Raw genomic sequence first — 23,259 nt, forward strand, 5'->3', positions numbered from 1 at the left:
TGTCATCAAGGCAATCAAAGACGGTGCTGGTCAATGTCCTGCCATGAATAATATATATATGGCTTCGCACGAAGCAAATTTCGGCCCATTTAGCCGAAAGCGATCCATTAGATATTCCCAAATTAATAACTGGAGGGTATATCCCGAACACGTCATTATGCCAGGACATTGTTCGATTTAGTGTGTCGAGGGAATTGGTTTAGACGGCCGACAGATGTTCGACACGAGTAATTTAGCCCTTTAGGGATTCGTTAGGGTCAACTGGTTTGTGTGTCCTTGCCAACATTGGTTTTTGGGAGTAATTATTTCCAATTAATTGATTGCTAAAAATATTACCCAACTGGTGATACCAAATATTAAAGTTGTGGCTTGTTTGTAGAGTTAATTTTTTGTAGAGTCTTTTTTTAAGTAAAAACTATCCCAATCAATCTTCTTTAAAAATCTATTAAAATTCCTGAATAAAGCTTTAAATTCTAAAAAAAAAAACACAATCAGCATGAACGTCGAAAAATTGGCAACTCAATTACATAGAAAAATCCACAAACCGCAACCGCTTAATAAGTTACAACGGCCAGGACGAAAATCGAAAAAGTTTTTGACAAAAGTATTTGAAAAATGCAGGAACTTCCGTTGATTGGATTGTTGGGTTGTTTGCGAAGCACACTTTTCCGGGCACTTCACGGGGAAAAGCACTTCAACATTCGGCTGGCTAACCGCTCATTAACGCCATTGGAGAGAACCGAATCGCATACAAAAAGTGCAAAATTACTTACGTCTTATGCCCCAATCCATCATTTTGCTGCTGGTAATTGAGTTATTAAGTGGCCACCATAGAATCCAGATAATCAACAAATGGTTTAGTATTTTTTTTATCTTTTCTTATCCCTTTTTATACCCTTGCAGAGGGTATTATAATTTTGGTCAAAAGTGTGCAACGCAGTGAAGGAGACATCTCCGACCCTATAAAGTATATATATTCTTGATCAGGATCACCTCCTGAGTCGATATGAGCATGTCCGTCTGTCCGTCTGTCCGTCTGTCTGTCTGTCTGTTTCTACGCAAACTAGTCTCTCAGTTTTAAAGCTATCGAGTTGAAACTTTGCACACATCCTTCTTTCCTTTGCAGGCAGTATATAAGTCGGAACGGCCGGGATCGGTCGACTATATCCTATAGCTGCCATATAACTGATTGATCGGAAATGCCATAACTTTGGTGTTTTTTAAGTTAGAGGGTTGGGACTTTCCACACATGTTATATTTGACCCACATATCTTATGTACAAAATTTCATAAGGATCGGCCGACTATATCCTATAGCTGTCATAGAACGATCGGAATTGGCATAACTTTGGTGTTTTTTAAGTTAGAAAGATGGGATTTGGTACAGATTCTATTTTGGGGAAAAAAATCTGATCTGCCAATTTTCATAAGGATCGGCCGACTATAAACGATCCGCTATATATCTAATAACATAAGATGGGTGGCGCCACCTAGCGGACTGCGACTGAACTGCAAGGGTATATCAACTTCGGCTCCGTCCGAAGTTAGCTTTCCTTTCTTGTTTTTTATTTTTTAGAGGGAAAACATCCTCTTTGGATGATAAAAATCACTTAAGGAACAAATTCGATTGAACGGCTTCTAATTTTGACAATTTTGTGTATGCTTGAGGGGTTTTTTGAGTGGCTGCGAAGACGATGGAGACGCAAACGGAGGCGCGACAGCTCCCAAAGATGGGTGCTCAGCCATTCTTCCTTTTTTTTGGCCGAAAACTGTTGCCTCCGTCGCTGTTTGCCGGGTGGAACCTTTCAGATACAAATGGTCCTAAAGTGACTGGTTTCCGACTCGCGATTTTCCCGATTTTTCCGACTTTGCCGATTTCCGGCGAGGAAAGCGTGGCGTCGTGCTTTCCCGAGCGGCACTACTTCACGACTGAACCTGAACCTGAACATGAACATGAACCCAATGTCTCTGGCCACCAGGCGGCAAATACAATGCGGAAAATACGGAATTCGGGTTTTCGTCGGGAAACTCAGTCGTCCATCGTCATTTGGTTGTATGAGAGTGTGTGTGTGTCCTTTTGGCCAAGTGTGACTGTGACGGCAACGAAGTGCACGGCGTAGATAAAGGACAATAGGATGTGTGTGTGTTGGTATCGAATCCCCTTCTATAGCTCTCCCCGGCACTCGAGCCAGCGGTACAACGACATTGCTAAGGACTCGGCACAACAATAACAAAGACAAACAACAAAAGCCAAACATAACCAACAATAAGCGAAGCTACAGTAAAAAATATATACCATATCTTATTTTATTTTATATTATTTTAATAATATTTCCCTTTAATATTAAAGATAGAAGCCACTTTCCATTGAAATGTCATAAGTTATAAGGAAAAACATTCACTTTTCCAATTGGTAAGTGACCTGAAGTGGGAGTTGATAAGTCCGACTTGTTATTCCTGTTGCTGACCCGCCAGGTGGTGGTGGTGCCGGCAAAAGCACGTCCATTATCCTTGACAGGACGAACGGAGAAGAGAGAAACTGAAGCACGCTAGAGATACGAAAACATATCGAATTCGGTGGAAGGGGTTAAGACCCTTTAGGCAAAAAGCTCTCGATAGGCACGACATGGTTTCTTGAAGTTATAATCCCAAAAGGTCCTTAAAAAAAGGCAATAAAAACACTATCCTTTTATGGGACAAATGTCCACCTTGATCTTGATAAGAACTCAAAAAAAAAAAGTTATCTTTTTTAATATTATATTTCATATTTATGAACCACTGTGCAATAGAGACCCAGACAAACAAAAAGGAAATTAAACCAAAAAACGAAGCCCAAAAGGATCCGTCCGTATGGGGGACAAGGACGGGCAAACGCCAAGAGAGAAAGAGAGAGAGATAGTGAGAGAGCCAAGCTGTGACAGCCAAAAGCTGTTCGTTCTCTCGGCAATAAATATTGAAAATATATTAAGAGAAGAACCTAATGCCCGACTTTCGGGAAAGAGAATGCCAGCATCAACAGACCCATTAAACTGGCGCTGAAAATAAAAGCCAAAATAAACAATTCACGGTAACAACAAACATTTCAGCCATCCATCCACAAGCCAGAAAAGGACATGGTCGAGAGTGAGAGGCAGTGGCAGAATAAAGTATTTCTAGCAATCAGTCGCAGGTGTTACGCGCTTGCCTTCTAGAGTGTCAGGTCTGAGATGGTTTATCTGAGAGATACAACTGCAGTAAATGGAAAATAAGTAATGAGAAAGTGGTAGCGCTGATAAGCAGACGACAAGACCTCTCAAGATGACACTTTTCTAAATTAAATTTTCAACTTTCAAGTCCCAAAAACTATCACACTGTATCCCTCACTAAAGATTTCTTAATCTTGCGATAAGACTATCTAAAGTATGACCCACATTAGTAGCCCTTGCCCGGGGGAGATTTTGACCCAAATTGACTGTCACATTCCCCCATGCAATTTCTAAATAAAAGTGCATGAAAACACACAGACACAGCCACAGGTCAACCCATTTTTGTGAGTAAACATTTTCGCAGGTCACCCGCCGCCTGAACACGCTAAAAAGTAGGCAACACAAAAACGACGGGCAATTAGCAAAGCCAGCAAAAAACGGCAGCGGCAGCTGAAGGGACAAAGTGCGGTCGCAATTTACATTTTACACCTTTCGAATGCCCCCACGACAACAACAGATAGACAGACAAAAAAGGAAGGATATGAAACGAACATCATCGAGCGAGCGAGAGAGAGGCAGCGTGTGGCAACAAAGGACTCGGGAATTTCGCATCCAAACAACTCCAAAGCAACAGGGACACCCAAAAAAGGAAACCGCTGCCAATGTCATTATTACGAGCGGTTCGAGTTGACATGAGGGACGACTCTACACCGAAAAAAAAAAAAACACATAAATTACATTCCAGACATGATGCATAGAAATTTCTTATAAGCAGGGGTTCATTAGTCCCTTTTTTTTTGTCACATATGTCAAGGATAATCTAACTAACAAACTTCTTATTCTCAGTGTTTTTATGCCAACTCAGCAGGACCTCCATTTGGCGGCTGGTGTGCCAAGTTAGATGATTGCCGCAAACATTTCCGGACCAAGATGTATTTACATATGCCCAGAACACATTGCCACACACTCGCGCATTTGTATTTATTTTTCTTTGTGGGCTGCTTTAGTTTAATGTCATTCATGATCATCCCTTTAGTTTATTGCTCCGACGGTGTCGGGATGAAGTTTACAGGGTACTATTGATTCAATGCGGCTTTGGACAATTTACAGGATAGACGTACAGGTAGAACTCACAAATTAAGAAAATATTTAAAGGTTTATATACAATTTTGGATTTTATCTGTCTAGACTGTAGAGTACAGTTTGGACTCATAAATGTATATACGAAAATAAATGTGTCTCAGAATAAAGACACTTTGATTATTTTTATAACTATAAAGCCTAAACTAAATTTTCTTATTGTAAATAAAACCAAAACTTTTAATATACAAATTCTAGTTTTAAAAACATAATTTCAGTTTTCTATATCAACCGCAATGTTCATCCTTTTCAAAAACAATACAATTTCCCAGCAATGGGTATAAATTGTTCTAAAAAATACTTCCCACAAAACAATAGTCCCAAAATGGTTGTTGTACGTGCTATTTTGGTTGCAGTCTTTGATTGAAAGAATGCTTCGGGATGAATATTTTTTTCAACAAAGTTATAATTTTAGTGATAAAACCCACAAAGTTTTTATACAAAAAATCAACATTTTATACATGAATTTATATATTTATTTTTAAGAAAAAACTTACGCAGTTTCTCACAACAAATATCTTTCATTTTCATTCAAGTTTCACGGTGTTTTTTCTGATGAAATTGTTTAAAAAAAAATATCAGAAAGCTATTTTATATCAGATATAATATTTTTTTAACCAAACTTTTACAATTAGGTAAAGAAATTCCGTTGCAACGCTGAGAAATGCCAACCGAAAACTGACTCAGGACTCAGGGTTCGGTTCGAAGGACTCCTCACAACTAAACCAAAAATATGAAATTACAAAATAGCAACAGTCCAACTCTTGTTTGGTTCTGTTGATAGGAAGTTCCCAGTCAGTCAGCCAATCGAGTTATTTAACGAGTGAGTGGGGGAGCATAATTATTGATAAAACAAGACTAATTTTATGCCAAGGATATGCCGGGGAATTTTATGAATGAAGTGTCGGTTCGCCCACAAAGGAAAATTGATTTTAAATGGCTGCCATTGAGGCGAAAGGAGCGCACTCACCTCGTGACGTTGGATGATTCATGAGTATCGATAGCGGGCACTCATCATCGTCGAGTATGTACTCGGTTCCGTCGCTATTGACCTGCAATTGAATGAAAAAAGGCACAAGTATTAGATCTAATTAGGACTATCAATGAATAGGATTAGGGCCCTCACCTGAACTAGGCAGTAATGAAGAGGATCGGCTTTTTCGAGTCCGTATTTGGTGAGCATTTCCCGGACGACTGCTTGGGCACAGTCCCGGATGGATAGCAGCAGGGTCTTGTATGGCACGTCCTGGCAGAGACTCTCGCCATAAATCTTCAGTGTGCCACCCGTATCCGGGCCGCCGTCACGCGATCGAAACTGTTGCAGCTTCTTCTCCAGCTTCTGCTGGCGTCGTCGTCGCATAACGGCCTCCGGGTTTGAGATCGATCGTGTGAACGAGGTTTCCGGCAGTTCTGTGTAGAGCTTGCCGGCCACGGCATCGCTACCATCTCCTCCGCTGCCACCGGCATTGCCATTCATGTGAGCTGAACCCGAGGATCCACCAATTCCGTTTCCGATGCCCAACTGATTGCCATTGGCGGTGGGAGGATCAGAGCTCAGCTTGGCCATCTTCTCCTTCTTCTTCTGCTCCTTTTTCTCGCGCTTGGACAGCTTCCGCTTGAAGTTAAGATCTGTTTGTTCAATGGGCTGAGGGGGATAGAGTGAATTAGTGAGAAATAAATTAACTTTTGACCCTTCAGTACTCACTGTGGTTTTCTGGTCAATGTTCTTCAGCAGGAAACGACCCTCACGATCGTCTATGTGCCAGTTGAGTTGCACCAGGAGTGGTTTCTCGTCGGCATTCAGTCGACGTTCTTCGCCATTGGCATGCACCTCGTAAAGGGCATAATTGGGAACGGATAGCATCCGCATATCGGGACGGAATTTCTCAATAAGGGTGTCTGTAAGATATTACAAAAAAACAATGAATATTTCAAAGGGAGAAGAATCTAGAAGACTCTTTACCTATGACATCTGTGACTGTGGCGTCCGAGGCCACCCGAATACATTTGGTGGCCACTTTCTGGCCAGCATCTTGGAAGTAGAAGCGCATAACGCCATGGAAGAGCAGGTTCTGCATAAGAGACACAATATTAAATAACATTTAGCTTTGATTTTGTTCCAAAAAAAAAAAAAAGAAAAACCCACCTCGTCTGGCTCGGAGAGCGCAAAGAGATCCAATCGATTGGCATTCCATTGCTGTATCACTGAACGAACTGCCTCGCGATCCAACATCTTCTTATCATGTGACATACTGTACAGGTTGAAGTCGGGGAAAGGGGACAACGTTTGGTGTCTTCTTAGCTTTGGAAATTGTATTTATTGTATTGTGACTCCAGTGTGACGTTGTAATGTTTGTAATTCTCCGCTTTAGAGTCTCCTCGGGCTATCTGTAAACAATAATGGAATAGAATTTGATAAAATTAGACTCTAGGTTTACAACTTCCATGAAGGGATCGTAAATAGAAGCGGAATCAGAGGCGAAAAGTAAAAAGTTGGCGCAGATGTGGCAAACATTAAATTTCCGTTGCCAAATGTAAACACTGATGGATGTGGAATGTTGTATGGGGGGCAGATACATAGATTTTTTTTCACCCAAAGAATGGAATTCTAGAGGAATCTTCTCTAATACTTTAAATGAAGATATCTGTACAAATACTTATAGAGGAGAAATAATAAGTTAAGTTTGGATTTCCCCCGACATATGTCATCCAACTCTCAGGCAACTCAGCCAGCCAATTAAGAGCTCCATTACACGATCATATCTAACCAGAATTTCCCCTCAGAGACCACACTTTCAACGCTCGGCGACCCAAAACAAATAACTTCATCAAAGCAGAAAATTTCAGTGCATTTGTACAAATAACCTCTAGATGGTTTTTCGGGGCGTAGTACTCTTTCTTTTGGATTTTGTTGGGAACAGAGTTCACCAGAGTTATTTCGAAGTGGAGTGATGTCAAGAAGCGGAACTATGCCTGAACTAAACTATTTCAACCCTCTCAGCCGGAGTCCCCCTTCTTTTTGTAACTTTTTCCCGTCTGTAAGCCATTCCCCGACTCTGTTGCTGTTTCCCTTCCTGTGTGCTGGGCTGGTTCTGTGTCTTATAGAGGTAGTTTAATAACCGTCAACGGTTCCGCTTCGAGGCACACTCGTCTCCGCACTGGAACTTGTCGATTTAGAGAGCATTCGCTCTATAAGGAAGTCCAGAAGCGAACCGTTTAAGTGAAGCTATTTCCACAATTTCCGCGTGGGCGTGCGTTGTCAGTGGAAATTGCATTTCAAAATACACATTTTCCTTCTTTTTTGCAGCTGACTTTTGGATGTGTTGCTTTTATGCTTGAGGGGATAACTAGCCACAGAAGAGAGTCCTGGCTCCAGTCATGCCTGACAAAAAAAGGGGTTTAGTTAAGTGTTTGGGTATTTTCAGTCCCAAATTGCATTTCAATGGTTGCCAAAGCACGGAATTTGGTTTTAGGGTTGGTTTCAGGGACACCAAGGACTCTGGCAACCTGTTACCAAAGAGACACTGCCTTTTTTCAAACTATTTATTCTTCAAAAACCACAAATACCCAAGCCAAGAGCCTTATCTTGTCAGCCCATCAGAAGACAATCAAATATTTAGTGAGTTATCTCGTCACTAGTATTATTTTCCCATAGCCGCAGAATGTCAAGATTAGTAACAAATTATACAAAGTGAGATGACGCAGAGAAAATATTTAACATGGGCCGAGACAAACCCTTCTCCGATGGTACAAACCTGTCTTATTAAAAAGACATAAGAGCGACATAATGATTGCCTTCGTCACAGGCATTGGCGCTGAAAAGTGTTGGCCAAAAAGATCCCCAGAGACGATCCAGATACAAATCCAGATCCAGAGATAATAAAGCGAATTAAAACCAGCCGGAAAACCGCAACAAAGGAAAAGTGTCGCTCGGCGGGCACAAGTATCTGAAAGATGGAAAATGGCTAAACAGAGAATAAGTACCGCAATAAAAGAGAGAGAGACTCCAAACCAAAAACAAAGACCACAGAGAAGGAGAGGTGAATGTACGAAGACAACAAACCACAAAATACACAGAAAGATACAGATACAGATACTGTGCTTCTGAGAAGCTCCCCACCTTTCAAAGTGGGTCTGGGACATGCTAAATTGTTGCTAGCCTAGGCAAAACTAAAATATTTTGTATTTTTTTTTATTCTCTTCTTGGTGCAGGTGTCGCTTTGGCACCTGCAGCGCGGCAATAGACCCCAGACCCGCCATCTCTCGGATCTCTGGTCTGGTGTTTGCAAAACTTGTTGCCGGTTGCAGTTTCTGTTTTTTGTTTAGAGGCTGCTGGCTGATTTTTTTTCTCAATTCAATTCGTTTCGGGGTCAGTGGGTTTGTAAAACAAACGGAAACGCCAGAGGCTGCTACACATTTTTAAATATATACTCCAAAAGGGGAAATTACTAATCTGACGGAGTTCCTTTACCGGAAGCCCATGAACCGGAAAATTTAATTTTAAAATTCAAAGAAATTTCAAGAAATATGTATATTTTTTTTAAGTGTAAACTCAATTAACACAACAAGTAGAAAATTAAATAAATTAGCAGATCAGAACAAAGCCCTAAAAATAACAAGGCGAGGCCAGCAAACAAATGAAAATAAAATAAAATAAATAATTTTTTTTTTGTATTTAATTTTGTATTTTTTTTTTTCGTCGATTGGGTTTTCTTCCATTGTAATTCTTGTACTGGCTTTGATCTGTTTTTCTGTGGCTTCTTGCACTATTGTGGGCTTAGGCTTTTTTTCTTTAAGCCTGTAACACTTTTGCCAGTCAGACACAAGTCAGCAAAAATGTAAAAATAAATAAATATAAGGTGGAGAGAAAGGGTGGAGTCTATAACGAATAGTGAGTGCACTTTCTGCTCTTAAAAATAAATTTTAAATAATTAAGAAAATTAAAAGATTAAATCATCTTCCTAGCTACAGAATATCATAATTCAAGTAGTTTAAACATTATAGTTATTTTTTGAATAGTTCTATATATTTATAAAATGTATATTCTAATATTTATATTTACTATATATTTTAGTTTAGTTAGTTATTTTTCAAAAAAAAATTCCGGTTCTTGTAGACTCAAGGGAATTATAAACAATTTATATTTAAAAATTAACAAATTAGGAGTTATAAATTTTTTATTTTGCTTCTCAGCTCACTTGTTTCAATGGGCACTTCCTAAGCACCCTAAAGTAGGCAACAAAATTAACAATTTCTATAAAAAATAACATTTAAAGAAACTACAAAAAAGTACCAGGTATAATACAGTCTTGAAACTCTATTATTCTTCTTTTATAATCCCATTTAAACCTTCATAACTTTCCTCTGGCTTTTGCTATTTTTCAACTATTTTTTATTTATTTTTAGCTTTTCACCCGCTTAGTCATGTAACTGTAGTTGGCACTAAATTGTTTATTTTTGCTGAAGATTCTTGGCGCTTGCACGAAAAATAAATATGAAAACAATTTCCCCCCCAAGAGCGGCGAAAAAAGAAAACAATAAACCGGCAAACGGCTTCAAAAGGCATACCAATGTGGTTGTTGACTCTTTTTTTATTGTTTGTTGTTTGTTGTTTTTTTTTTTTTTTTTTTTTTTTTGTTATTATTTGTTTAACGCTTTTTTGATTTTGTTTTTTTTTTTTTTGCGAGCGTCCGCCTTTTGGGCTTGTTGACCGACGAACTGAGCAGGAAGCTCGAGAGAGTCAAGCTGAAAGAGGTACGAAAATATATAGAAACTATATGTGAGTCAAGTTTTTATTTTTCTCATTGTTGGAGGCCTCTTTATAGTCGGCTGGGCCATGCTTAATTGGTTAATGGAATTGGGTTGAAGCTCGGGCCAGAAGCAGGTGAAGAAGGGCTATGGGGGGCCTCGAGTGAGTCAGCGTGGGTGGGAAGCTTCCAAAGAGAAGAGTTCAATGGTTTCTGGGATAAAATGAGTAATACTTTACATGAACTAGATTTATAAATAGAATCTGAAGATTAGTTCTTAGATGACAGATGAAAGTTAAGACAAAGACTTACTGCCAAAATAAAAAACCTTTCAATTAACTGCCTTTTAAACTGCCTCATTTAACCTTATCTAGCTCCAAGATAGACCTCGATAGACCTCCGATAAAGCCAATCCAGATAAGGCTATTAATATGCACATATAATCAGTCAACAACCTGCTTGGGAGCCAAGAAAAACGTGGGACAAAATCAAAACAAAATAAATATTTAGCCCAATATGGGCAAACTCCATTAATTAGCTCCAAGACAGACAGACAGACAGAGCGGAGGCCTCAACACGATATCACAGCTAATGACTGCCTCAATAGATAAAAAAAAAATATTAAAAAAAAAATAAAGCAACAAATCAAGCACAACAAGTGAAAGTTGATTAATAGTTTCCGTTTAAGGCAAAGCGTTTTCTTTTCCACACTTTTTGTTTCACAGTTTCAGACTCGATAGAGAGTCTCTCTAAATCGCAAATATTTATTTCTCATAATTAGCACAGCAAGCACGCAACCCAAAAAATAAAAAATATAAATAAAAATAAAAACAAAAATAACAACTATGAGTAATGCATGCAAATAGAAATTTTATTCTTCAGACGTATTTGTGCATTTTTGCATGTACTCGTACTCATAATTAATTTATTCTCTGATTAATATTTATGCATTTTTTTTTTAGCTCATAAGCTAGTGCTCAGGCACACCCCTCTTGGAGTGGAAATTGATGGGAAATTAAGTAATTAAGTATGCAGATATCGTCAATGGGGTTGGGTTTTTGTCAACTAAGGAGGATCAAGCATACATAATTATGATGGAATTTGTTTTATTCTAAAAAAAAGGTGGAGATAGGCATAGAAGGAGGTTCATATATCTCTAGATTCTGGCTCCTAGAGATGGAGATTTAATCCCAAACTCCCCTTATCCCACAATTAAGTTAAGCTTTCTCTTCTCTTTTCCAAAACTTATGCAACTCTCCCCCATTTATGTGAAGTAATATAGATTTTATGATTATTCAAAATATTAAAAAAACAAAAAACAAAAGAGAAATCTTTCCCTTTTACAATTAAAAAAAAAGTGTGAAATTTCACTGTTTGAGAGCAGAGATTTTCCTGAGGCTGTTTCAGGTGTGGTCTTGGGTCTGATACCATCCGGTTTCTTGGCCAACCACTCTGCTCATGTAATGGCTATAAGAAAACCAAATATAATTGCACCACAAAACCACCACCTCACAAACAGTTAAGATGACGCACTCGAGCTGCTAACTGGCCCCGATCTGTTGCCATTTTGCATGCTGGCCAGGTTTGTTGTGACTTGGGACTAGTGGCTAGTGACTGATGGCGCCTAATTAGGCCAGGAAGAAATTAACCGGTTAATAGACCTCACTGCGCTTTGTTTTAATGCAACTGCTGTAGACTGCTTGACTTTAACAGTGAGAGGCAGGATTATAGAACCAATTTTTGAAAACAAAAAATAAAGAAACTATTATTATTCATATTATTCATAGTTTTTAGACTCTAGTTTTAAAATATAATAGCCTGGTTGTATACTTTTAAGCGTCACTGTTTTAGGTGCATACTTAATGTGGGAAAATGATGGAGGGGCGGCACTGTCTGCTCTCTTTGAAGTCGCTGATTACGACTGCTGTTTAATGGCCAGGTACTTAATTCTAATGGCAGAAATGGCAGAAACTGTATCTGAAGGCGACACAAAGCCATATCTTAGGGCGTACTTCTCGGAAATGCGAAACTTTCACTCGGCTGGTCTCTCCCCAACTGGCACTCCAACTTGCCAACAATTGCCAATAAAGTTTCAATAAATGTGGTTAGAAAGCAAGTGAAATTTTGTCATCAAAGGCAATATAATTGTTATAGCACTTTGAGGCCAATTAATGCCATCAAAACTCTAGTCTCGGCTTACATTTCAAGCGGTTGATGGCTCTTTAATAGCCAACAAGAATTAATTGAATATTACCATCATATTTGCATCATAAATAATTCCCCAAGATGTCCCAAGAGATGCCTGGGAATCTTAATGAAAAGCTATAAGCAATTTGTTAGCCAATATATGTTCAATTCTAATCACAACCGGTTGCCTCTTGGCGTATTTGTGGAATGCCACTGGCTGACTGGCTTGTTTATTCATTATTCGAGCTGCGTGCCAGTCCATTGCGCAGTCGCGGCTGTCAACTGCCAGCCACTTCGATTGCAAGTCACTTATCGGAGCTATGGACGCCCAAACAACCCATCTCTGCTGCCCAACCTTTGACATTACATTTGTTAAATGATGATTTCTTGGGAGCTATGCCATAGATTAATATTCAAACAACCATGTTCCACTTACACTCCATTAAAACACACCAAATTCCATGTAAACTTTCTATTGTTTCAATCCCTACTTGACTAGACTGTGGATCGAACATCTGCTGCTTCTGTAACTACTAGCTGGCTAGCCGACAAGATCTTAACATCTTTGTAATTACGACCCACCTGAGGCACTACTAGCTGGCGGGCAGTAAGGCGTTAAATTTGCAGCTGTTAGAGCCATCTAAGCCTCGAGGTGCCAAAAACCAAAACAAATAGCTGAGAGGTAATCAGCTGTCGCGACTCACAGACTCCCCGACTCCCCGGCAGACGAAATAATTAGTTTCAATGAGTCTGCCACTCCAAACTCGATGCATTTTTCCAAACTCGAGGCAGACGGACACTCGAAAAGACATTCTCAGACAGAGGGATAGCCGCAAGGACATTAAGACTCCATTATGCATTCATTTGTGTGGCCATTGAGGCCTAAGTTCCAGAGGCCTTAAGGACCTTTCAAAGGACTCTGTTGGACAAAGGGCTCTATAGGTAGCAGAAACTTCACCAGAAATTCCGCATAATATCAAGAAAAAAGTTAAAATTTTATTCTATTTATGGAATTCCTTCAAGAAACTACCAAATAGCTAAGTAGACTCTGTCTAAAATTTGTTTAAAACAGGGGTGCCCAAGCACTGCTTATGACAGAGCAAATTCCAATACCTATGCACAAAAGCACAAATACATATGAGCGATAGTTTTTTTTTTTTTTTCTATCGTATCACTGAAAAAAATTTTTGTAACATTTTCAACAGAAAAAAAAAAAAAAATTATTTCGGATAATTGAGAATTAATTTTAGGATTATAATTATTTTCAATATGCTCAATTATTTTTCGAATTTTTTTTACTGCGCTTCCATATCGGCTTGTGACGCAGATACTTTAGCATAGCATTTAATAAAATGCCTTTCCAAATTAATTTTTTTGTTTCCGCTTATTATTATATTACATATAATACATTGCTGCTCGCAAAGAAAATTTTCGGCAAAGAAAAAATTCATCGTTCCAAAGTCAACCATTCTGTCCAAAACCTCAACAAGAAGTGATTTCTTGCAGTGAAAAGTTTTCGGCAATCCAACAACAAAATGCCAAAAAAGTGTTGAAATTGTTTAAGTGTTATTAAACTAAGAAAAATTGTTATTGTAATTTGCCTTGCCTATACTGGGAGCAGCACACGTATATGATTTTGCTCTACCCATATGACAGAGCAATCCAACAACAAAGGAGGAACGAGAGCAATGGGACTGGGCATCCCTGGTTTAAAAGCTTCCTTTAACATGACTTTATACTTTAATTCTACTAATCCCAAACATACTACAATATCTCTCACTATAAACTATGCAGAACTTGTTGCCAAGCGGGATCTGCTTTGATGAAATTCCTACTCTGTTTATGTTAGGGGTGGAAAGGTATGGAAGCAAACACAGGGGTTACCCGAGCATTCCCATAGAGAGCCCAACCCAGAACCAGAGGCCGGGGCCAGGTAAGCCTCTCAGTCCTCGGAGCCACAACAAAATCAAGATCATGCTAAGCAGGTAGCTAGAGAAGGGCAGAGGAGCACGCACACGCTCGGAATTACTAAGCCTCAAAAGGTAAAATATATGTATATATAAAAAAAAAGGATCAGGCGAGGTATGGAAAGGTATGCACCAGAAGGGAGAGTTCGAGTTCGAGTTCGAGTTCCAGTTCTGTGCACTGGCGCAGAACGTGGTTGGAAAAACAGTTTTTCTCTTTTATGAATTATACCAATTGACAATTTCAGTTTCCAGAGTAGAAAAAGTACAGTCACAGTAGAGTAGCCGAAGGAGGTAGGACTGCTATTGAGGACTACTATTGTTGCACCTTTGTTGGGCGGCGGGCTGGCTACTCTGGGCCCTTTTGTCACACTTCTCTCTCCATCAATAGGCCAGAGCCGCTTGTCAATCAGAAAACAGGGAAGAGCCTTCTCATAACTCCATAGACTATAGACCTTAGATGAAAAGTCATCTTTGTTGGCCTGTCAGAGCTATTGTGCCATCAGAGTGCTGGAGATCTTGACTTTCGGGACGAAAATGCAGATTATTGGAAGGATGATGTTTCCATTAGTTCTGGTCTCAGATGGGAGGAGATATCAGGCCTTGATTTATAAACAATTAATTTTAAAAACTCAATCAAAGAGTGAACTTTTCACAGGAATTCCAGGCCTTTCTTCATTCAAGCCTAACCTCCCAAGTGGAGTATAGTTTCTGTCTGGTTTTTTTGCTCTTCTTGGTGGGATTGAGTTGTGAAATGTGAGCTGCGTGTGGAATGTGCGGGCAGAGCTGTTGAATAATATGTGCTGGCATTTCTTTACAAATCGCACTTGTCTCGGACAGACCCTCCAACTGATTTACAATTAATTTTCAAAGTAATACGAAAGTTGGTTCAAAATTTTCTTTATTAAAGTCTTGGTTTAGGACAATAACTGGCGAAAAAAAGAGCAGCAAGCAGCAAAAAGCGCAAAAAAAAAAATCAAAAATAAAATCACGGTCAGGCCGCGACTGAAAACGAGTTTCTTGAGTGAGTGACTGGACTGGCGCACCATTCCATTTGCTTTGCAAAACGGGTTTCCCTCGCCAGCTTTGGAGTCTAAAAAAAGGGGCGGCAAAATGGCCCACAGCCCGATCGGTGCCAACCTTAGCTGCCAGCTAATGGGGCGTGGCACTGACCGCACACAACCGATAACCCCAAAAAAATAGAAGCTATCTTATCCTCAGATTTTTTTAGATTTCTATAAAAAAAGCAAATTTTTTAATGAAATATTTATGAGTTCCTGTGAATTATTTTTATTTTTTGCTCATAGCTTCCACCTAAAGGAACAAAAATAGAAAATAATATTCAAAAACAGCTGCAAAGCTCGGGTTTCCAGCCAGCACAACAACTCCCCCCAACAAAGCCAAAAAAAAACAGAAAAATAAACTATAATTTTGCGGAAAACAAGATCGTCGGGCAGCAGAACGCTGAAAGCAAAAGTAAACAAAAGGCGAGGCGAGGCAGCAAACAAAAAGCCAAAAATAAACAATTTTTGCATTTGAGAAGCCAGAAATGTTGAGCCAAAAAGACTCTAGACTCCAGACTCCAATTACGCGCCAAGCGTCGAATAAGGAATTGCAAAATAGGCGCAAAATAAGAAGTATTACGGGGAGAGCTATGGGGGCTCTGGCTGCTGTGGCTGCCGTGGCATTAAATTGCACAAATTGCAGCTGTGAGGCACAAATCGCGCCACAAAACTGTGAAAACTTTGAATGCAATAACTAGTGGCAGGAAAGACAGTAAACCAGGCTAAAAACGGATGATAATTAACTTCCACATCCCGCAGAGGAAAAGATTGTTTCAGGGGTAGTCTTTTAATATATTGAGTTTAATTTTAAAACATTTATTTCTGTTTTTTTTCAGGGCTATTTACCAGTCACTTAATGGCTAAGAAACAAGCATCTGAAACATGAAGTTCATTTTATAAACTAGTGTTCGAAACCTACCAAAAAAAAAACAACAAAAAGCCTATTTTAAAATGTCAGAAATTCAATTTTTATTACTAAGTTTTTTTATTTTATATTTTAAAATCTATAAAAAGTATAGTAATAAATTTATTTTAAGAGGTTTAAGAGTTTTAGTTTCTCTTTTTATACCCTTGCAGAGGGTATTATAATTTTGGTCAAAAGTGTGCAACGCAGTGAAGGAGACATCTCCGACCCTATAAAGTATATATATTCTTGATCAGGATCACCTCCTGAGTCGATATAAGCATGTCCGTCTGTCCGTCTGTCTGTCTGTCCGTCTGTCCGTCTGTCCGTCTGTCTGTCTGTCTGTCTGTTTCTACGCAAACTAGTCTCTCAGTTTTAGAGCTATCGAGTTGAAACTTTGCACACATCCTTCTTTTCCTTGAAGGCAGTATATAAGTCGGAACGGCCGGGATCGGTCGACTATATCCTATAGCTGCCATATAACTGATTGATCGGAAATGCCATAACTTCGTTGTTTTTTAAGATAGAGGGTTGGTACTTTCCACACATGTTATATTTGACCAACATATATTATGTACAAAATTTCATAAGGATCGGCCAACTATATCCTATAGCTGTCATACAACGATCGGAATTGGCATAACTTGTTTGTTTTTTGTGTTTTTTAAGTTAGAAAGATGGGATTTGGTACAGATTCTATTTTGGGAAAAATAATTCGATATGCCAAATTTCATAAGGATCGGCCGACTATATACGATCTTCTATATATGTAATAATATAAGATGCGTGGCGCCACCTAGCGGACTGCGACTGAACTGCAAGGGTATATCAACTTCGGCTCCGCCCGAAGTTAGCTTTCCTTTCTTGTTATTATTTTTTTTAATTATTACATATTATTTTTATGAATTTTTACGCAATATTTAGAAGCCACTGCCTATAAACTACTGAGCTGCTACTTCTGATAGGAAATAGTAAAAAAAATTGCATCATAAGATATATAATATATAGAAGTTATCAAAAAAAGGCTTATCGAGTGTTTTGGCTTTTAACGATTACGTAGTTTTTGATAAAGAAATTTAAGAATTTGATGAGGAAATAAATCGAGAAAACAGATAAGTCAACAGGACCTAAATTTCTCGAGGATCTAGGCTATAGACTACAGACTATATACTATAGAATCTAGACTAGTCCCCCTTCCCCTCAGAATCGATTCCCTCAAAACCCACTTATCAATGAGTCAATATTTGATTTGGAATAGCCTGTATTTGGATTGAGGCCCAGACGCCGTGGCGTAATTAGATTATCAAGCAAGCACCTCCCACACTCGCACACCACTCTTGAGGTTGTGTGCCAGTTTCTCTTTCATTTTGGCCCTGCTGGATGCCCTACTTGCCCTGCACTTGTTTTCAATTTTATTATTTGTTCACCTTGTTTGTTTGGGACTTTCTGGGAAGAGTATTTGCTTATCATGTGCAGTCTACTACACCGCCCTTCTTATCGCCGGCTGTCAATGCAATTGCATTGTGATATTGTTTGTGGGGCAATATAATTTTTGTTTATCTTTTTTTTTTCGGCCTTTTTGGGCCAACATAGCCAGTCGGCCGATAAGGTGGAGTGGAATTTGGAGCGTGCCCATTGATAATGCGGCAGAAAAATGCTCCTTCCTTAATTCTTACTCATTCGCGGCAAAAACTATGCTTCGAAAATAAAAATGAAACAAAATACAGCAAACTCATGAGTCATGCCACAAAATACAACAAAGTACAAAGTTCAGTTGCACAAAATTGCACTCGCAGGCAGTGAGGTGTGCGAAAAAAAAAAACAAAAACGGAGTGCCAGAATATGAAACAGGGGGCCAAAGTGGGGCTACAGTGGGCAGATTCTAGTTCTCTAACTGAAAAACACAGATTTATTTTTTTTTTTGTGATTTTAAATAATTGCTTTATGTTTTGTCTAAATGTTACGTGAATCGGTACTAAAATAATGAATTTATGACTATTTTTATATGGTTTTTGACGATTTTTTTTAATAAATACTTATGTTTTCAAAATAGGTGCCTATGGTAGAGCCAAAACTACATAAATATTTTACTGATTGATTTACCATTTTTAACTAAATTGCTAAACATACTAAACGAGGTAAAGCCAGACAGATTTTTTAAATATTATATATTTTTTATTATTACACAAAAATATTTTTCGTTTTTTGTTTTCAAATATTCCCTTAAGGAAATAATTTGCATTTTTTTGTATTAATTTTTAGATGGTTACAAAAAGTAGCCTAGATTTTTTCGTTTAGAAAAATTCGGAAAAAATACTATTTTTTTATAGGAATTAAGCACTAATCCATCCTCTCAATACTTTCTTTCCTAAAAAATGTATAAATTTTCAAATCCACTGTACTTGCTATCAGCTTTGTTTTTGTTGTTGTTGGTGGTGGTGGCAGTAGAAGACAACAGTACAATGACCGAAAGTTTTCCATGCAAACAGACTTAGAAGAAGAAGCGGCTAAATGAGAGGGAGTGGGAAAGCAGAATTTTATGCCGCAAAAAAATAGTAGTAGAAAAATAAGCATGCTAGCTACTACTACTACTACTACTACTAAAACCTGTTGGAGCAGGAGTGGAAAAACAGAATGTAAGCTGCAAAAAAAAAAAAAAACGTAGTAGAAAAGCAAGCATGTAAAGCTACTACTACTAAAAACCTGTTAGAGCAAGGCATTAAAAATTCCGATCTTCCAGTTTATTCCCGCTTTCTCGGCACCACTGCACTATGGGAAATATTACAGCTTTCTGTGACGTAAAAAGTAATGACTAGCCAGTGTTGAATAGCAGACTGTTGACTAGTTTACATCCAATTTCAATTTAAAATGTGCTAATTTAATAGATATCCCCCATAACGGTTGAACTTTCCACGAAAAGCGCTGCCAGATGATATCCCCAAGGTTTCGCCGGAATGGCAACGCCGCTTTGGACCAACAACTCTTCTTTCTTCTTCTCACCTCTCCAAAACGTACGATCAAAATGTACACTCTGATAACGTATGAAGGTGAGCAACAAAATAAAAAACCAAAAAGAAAAGGCACAACTCCAAAACAACAACAATGGAATGTCGACGCACCCTTTTCTTTCTTGCGCATTTCGAACACAGAGAGAGAGGAGAGGAGAAGAAGCGCAAAACCACATCCCGCTTGAAAGACGAATTAAAGTAAGAAAGAGGAGCGGGTGGAACTCTACAATGGTGGTGGGGACAATAGGGGATACCTTGTTTTTATTTTTTATTAAAACAAAGAAATGATTACAAAGCTTATATTTAATTTAACACTTTTCATTTTTTGTTTTAAATTTTATTCCAAAAGTAAAATTATATCCCTAATTTATACAATAAAAAAAAATATATCAGCTTGTTGATCCCACTTTCCGGCCCGTCACTGTACATGCGTCTATGCATGTGTGTGTGAAAACAAAGCGAACGGCGTTGGAATGCCGTTGATGTTGTTGTTTCTAAGCCGGACATGGCAATTGTTATTGCTGAGGGGGTGGCAAGTATAAAAGTGCACCAACTGCAGCCAATTCAAAGCAATTAAAAATAAAAGTCCACTGCGGACATGGGGGTACCAGACATAGGGTTCCTCCCCCGATCGCTACCTTCTTCTCTCGGCCCGTCTCCGGCGCTCTGCTAATCCAATGTGTGTATATGTGTGTGTGTGTATATTCCACACTTTTCAGCTTTTTAGATGAAAAACAATGGCTTATTTGATTTTTATTTTGCACTTCACTTTCGGCCTGCTAATCAAATTAAGGCAGCAATCAAATATATTTGTTAACTTGCTCGTTGTATTGGTATTTTTTTGTTAAACTTGTTGTTGCACATTTCGCGTCGCGGCGGCTGCGCAGTCGACGTCGGCGCCGAAACGCGACGAAAATGGAGATTGCGAAAAAAAACAATAACGAAGCGATCGAATTTTAACTTCAAACCGCACTTGTTGCGTTCCAATATATATTTATTTCCACGGAACTTAAACTCAAATCGACGAGCATCCGCGAACGACGCGCGCCCTCAACATCTCTTTTTGTTTGTGTGAACTTTCAGAAATAAAAATACAATTCACGGAATGCACAGCGAAAGCGGGTTGGTCGTTAGGCGTTATCACAAACGTAATTTTTAAACAGGTCGACGTAAAATCTTCTACATTATTTCAAATTTGAATCAATAGATTCGAAACTATCGTCCCACGACCGAACCACGAACTCTTCTCCGAACTACCTGAATTTACCTGAATCGAATCGAACTGAAGGGGCATTAGCAGTGGTCGGGTATTCTTCTGGCGCGATTTTTTCAGAAAGCGTAGCTGGTCACACATTTTCTCTCAACAATTACAGTATTTTTTGTTTTCATTTCTGTTTCACGAACCGGTACAACCCGGGAAATGTTCGAATCAGATATAAAATGGCATCGAAGAGACGAATAAAATAAGAAAAACTTAATTGATTGAACTTACTCAAATGTTTTCCTTTTGCGCCAGATTTTTCATCATTTTGATTTCTTTGAAAAAAAGTACCCTTTCCGGAAATTAAAGATCCTTATTCAGTTTAATATAGCTTAAAATGAAATATTTGTATCTTATTTGACAATTTTTGAACAGTCAATACGTTTTCTGGTATTTTTCACTTGGTAATCTTAACCGGTTCATTATTTACTTTATTTAAGTGTTGCAAAGTTCGATAATTTTCAAAATTCTGGTCTCAACAGAAATCCTTCAAAGAGTGGTACTCTAAGAGTTCTGAAGTTTAGTCAATTACCAGCTCTCGTAGTGCTTGGACCTTTATTTTATTTTATTTATTTATTTCTTATATTTATACGTTTTTTTTTATTGAGTCCTACATTATTATATTATTTTAAGAGATTTTTTTACTAAACGTTTTTTAGACTCTTTTGTATTTTTTGGCTCGGTTTCACAGTATCTTTTTTATTTTATCTTATTGAGTCCTACATTATTATGTTATTTTTTGAGATTTGTTTACTAAACGTTTTTTGGACTCTTTTGTATTTTTTGGTGCGGTTTCTCCTTTTTATTTCACTTATTTATTTTGCTGCTTCATTATTTTATTAAATATTTATTTTCCTCCTAACGATTTACTGTCGATTTACTGCAGATGACGAGATCGTAAAAGTTTTCAAATGGTTTACTCTGCTTTCTTCCGGGTCCATCTTTTTTTTTTTTATTAAACTTAATATCTATTTTTTTCAAATAAAAATTAATATATATTTTATATATTGAAAACACATAATTCAAATTTCCCGCCACAACAGCTGTAATTACCGAGGGGCAGCCAATTTGCAGTCGGCACATGCGGTCACTCTATTTTCTCCCTGATGTTTTTATTTAATAAAAACATAAATAAATGATTGAGATAAAAGCAAAGCTGCTAAGGGCAGACTCTGCCATATACGCCACTGGCGAAAGAGTCGAGTGCCTCATTGAGTTCACCCATAAAGTCTTCCAGGAGGAACCGGCAGGAGGAGGTACCCGCAGCAGAAATGCCAACGATGCAAGGTGAGTTGGATCCGATTATTTGGGCATCCATTTAATTATTTTTTCGACTTTAGCCAAGAGAACCTGGCCTGGGCCTCGGCACAGCTGCATTGCTACCGGAAGACCAGCTACTCCAACCCCAGCGCTGATAGAACTGCCGAACTTACGGAAATGATCGGGAGAACTGCCTTGGATGCGGTGACTCAGGCGCCTGGAGAAGTGATTGTTGCCACCAAGCCCAAGATCCTCTTTTGCGACTTGCGATTGCAGCCGGGAGAGACAAAGATGTGTAAGTGGAATATTTCCACCTCTCAGACCAAGAAATTATCAATAATAACGTTTTTATCGTAGATTTTTTCAACGAATTCGTTCCTCGGGATGGCCCGCCAACTTACAGAGGGCATGATATCCGATATTTTTACAAGATCACCATCGCCACACAGCGTGTCAAATCTAAGGTTCAGACTCTGACAGTGCCCATCCGCGTCTTGCCAATTCCGATCATTGCCCGGCCGGACGAGCTGCCAGTTACGGTGGAGACCAACGAGGAGCTGGCACCAACAAATCCCTTTCTGGAGAAGCGTGAGATCAGCGAGCTTGAGATTTCCTGGCACCATCTGAAGGCAAGTAGCTCCTACGTTTTTATGGCAATAAAAAGTAGATGAAAATCTTTGATTTCAGAACGTGACAGCTCGGCGGGCGCCAAAGTTCTATCGCATTTCGAACAAGCGCGGATTCGTTGGACGCTTCTGCTTGTTTAAGCCTGCCTACAAGTTGGGTGAGGATATCGTAGGCAGTTTGGACTTTGGCCAGTGCCAGGTGCGATGTGTGCAGTTTTCGGTAAAGTTGCAGCAGCAGGAACTCCCCATCCGACCGCAGATAGTCCAGAACCAGTCGCTGCAATCGCAATCCTCAATGGGCGATGACGTTTCCTCGATCAACTCCTTCGATATGGCCAGCATTGCTAGTGGAGTAGTGGCGGATAATTTGCACAAGTCGGCCACCTCCGGCAGTGCACGCGACAAGGACGCTCCAGCGCCATCGGGAAAACTCTCAACCATTTCCACATCGCACCAAGTATGCTACGCCACGCTCCAGACGCAGGTGGTGGTGCCCATTCCTCTGCATGTAACGCCCACATTCCGCACTGATCTCGTGGATGTCCGATGGCGGTTACATTTTGAATTCGTAACCACAACCCTGATGGACTTTGGTGTCCCCAATCCGGAACATGGCGAGCTCAAGGCGCCAGCCGAGCTGCCAGTCGAGACCATGGTGTGGAACCTTCCTGTGACTGTCTACGCCGCGAATCCTCTCCAGATATACGCTCCCAATCAGACCTTCAATCTCTTGATCAAATGATGGCCTGCCATACCTGTTGCAATATAAAAAGTTTATAAATATTCATTGTTTAAAATTGTAAATTATTTATAAATAATTGGTCGATTAAATTTCTATGTAAGGCATGAAATAAAAATGTAGAATTATAATTTTCTAATTTTCAAGGAAGGTCTAAACATTTCCCCTCTTTTTT

General features: G+C 39.0%; 2 protein-coding genes and 1 long non-coding RNA gene across 12 annotated transcripts in view; 2 read left to right on the plus strand and 1 right to left on the minus strand.

The window, feature by feature from the left end:
- Positions 1–20,503, minus strand: part of LOC6498867 (afadin) — a 44,895-nt gene extending 24,392 nt beyond the window's left edge. For 6 of the 9 annotated variants that reach the window (XM_014910307.3, XM_014910305.3, XM_032456356.2 and 3 more), the window contains exons 1-6: positions 19,837–20,499; positions 6,471–6,712; positions 6,288–6,396; positions 6,030–6,223; positions 5,451–5,969; positions 5,295–5,376 (exon numbers count right to left, since the gene is read on the minus strand). In XM_014910307.3, the coding sequence (XP_014765793.1) occupies positions 5,295–5,376; positions 5,451–5,969; positions 6,030–6,223; positions 6,288–6,396; positions 6,471–6,575 (1,009 nt within the window). In that variant the 5' untranslated portion in view covers positions 6,576–6,712; positions 19,837–20,499. Of the gene's footprint in view, positions 1–773; positions 861–5,294; positions 5,377–5,450; positions 5,970–6,029; positions 6,224–6,287; positions 6,397–6,470; positions 6,713–19,836 lie in introns of those variants that run through there. The other 3 variants (XM_014910309.3, XM_014910306.3, XM_014910308.3) reach the window with 2 other exon arrangements.
- On the plus strand, positions 18,629–19,604 carry LOC26513829. 2 transcript variants are annotated; one of them, XR_001409108.3, is made up of 3 exons: positions 18,629–18,826; positions 18,931–18,995; positions 19,076–19,604. It is a non-coding gene; the product is annotated as an uncharacterized LOC26513829 (long non-coding RNA). The 2 variants fall into 2 exon arrangements; XR_006506859.1 differs by having other exon boundaries at positions 18,931–19,604.
- A 989-nt stretch (positions 20,504–21,492) lies between the features above and the next one.
- Positions 21,493–23,191, plus strand: LOC6501692 (RAB6A-GEF complex partner protein 2). Its single transcript, XM_001955739.4, has 4 exons — positions 21,493–21,746; positions 21,800–22,014; positions 22,077–22,348; positions 22,407–23,191. The coding sequence occupies exons 1-4, from the start codon at positions 21,595–21,597 to the stop codon at positions 23,085–23,087; spliced, it is 1,320 nt and encodes a 439-aa protein (XP_001955775.1). The 5' UTR covers positions 21,493–21,594; the 3' UTR covers positions 23,088–23,191.
- Positions 23,192–23,259: the final 68 nt, after the last annotated feature.

Source organism: Drosophila ananassae, chromosome 2L (assembly GCF_017639315.1).
Source record: "Drosophila ananassae strain 14024-0371.13 chromosome 2L, ASM1763931v2, whole genome shotgun sequence".
In the NCBI taxonomy this organism is placed as follows: Eukaryota; Metazoa; Arthropoda; class Insecta; order Diptera; family Drosophilidae; genus Drosophila; species Drosophila ananassae.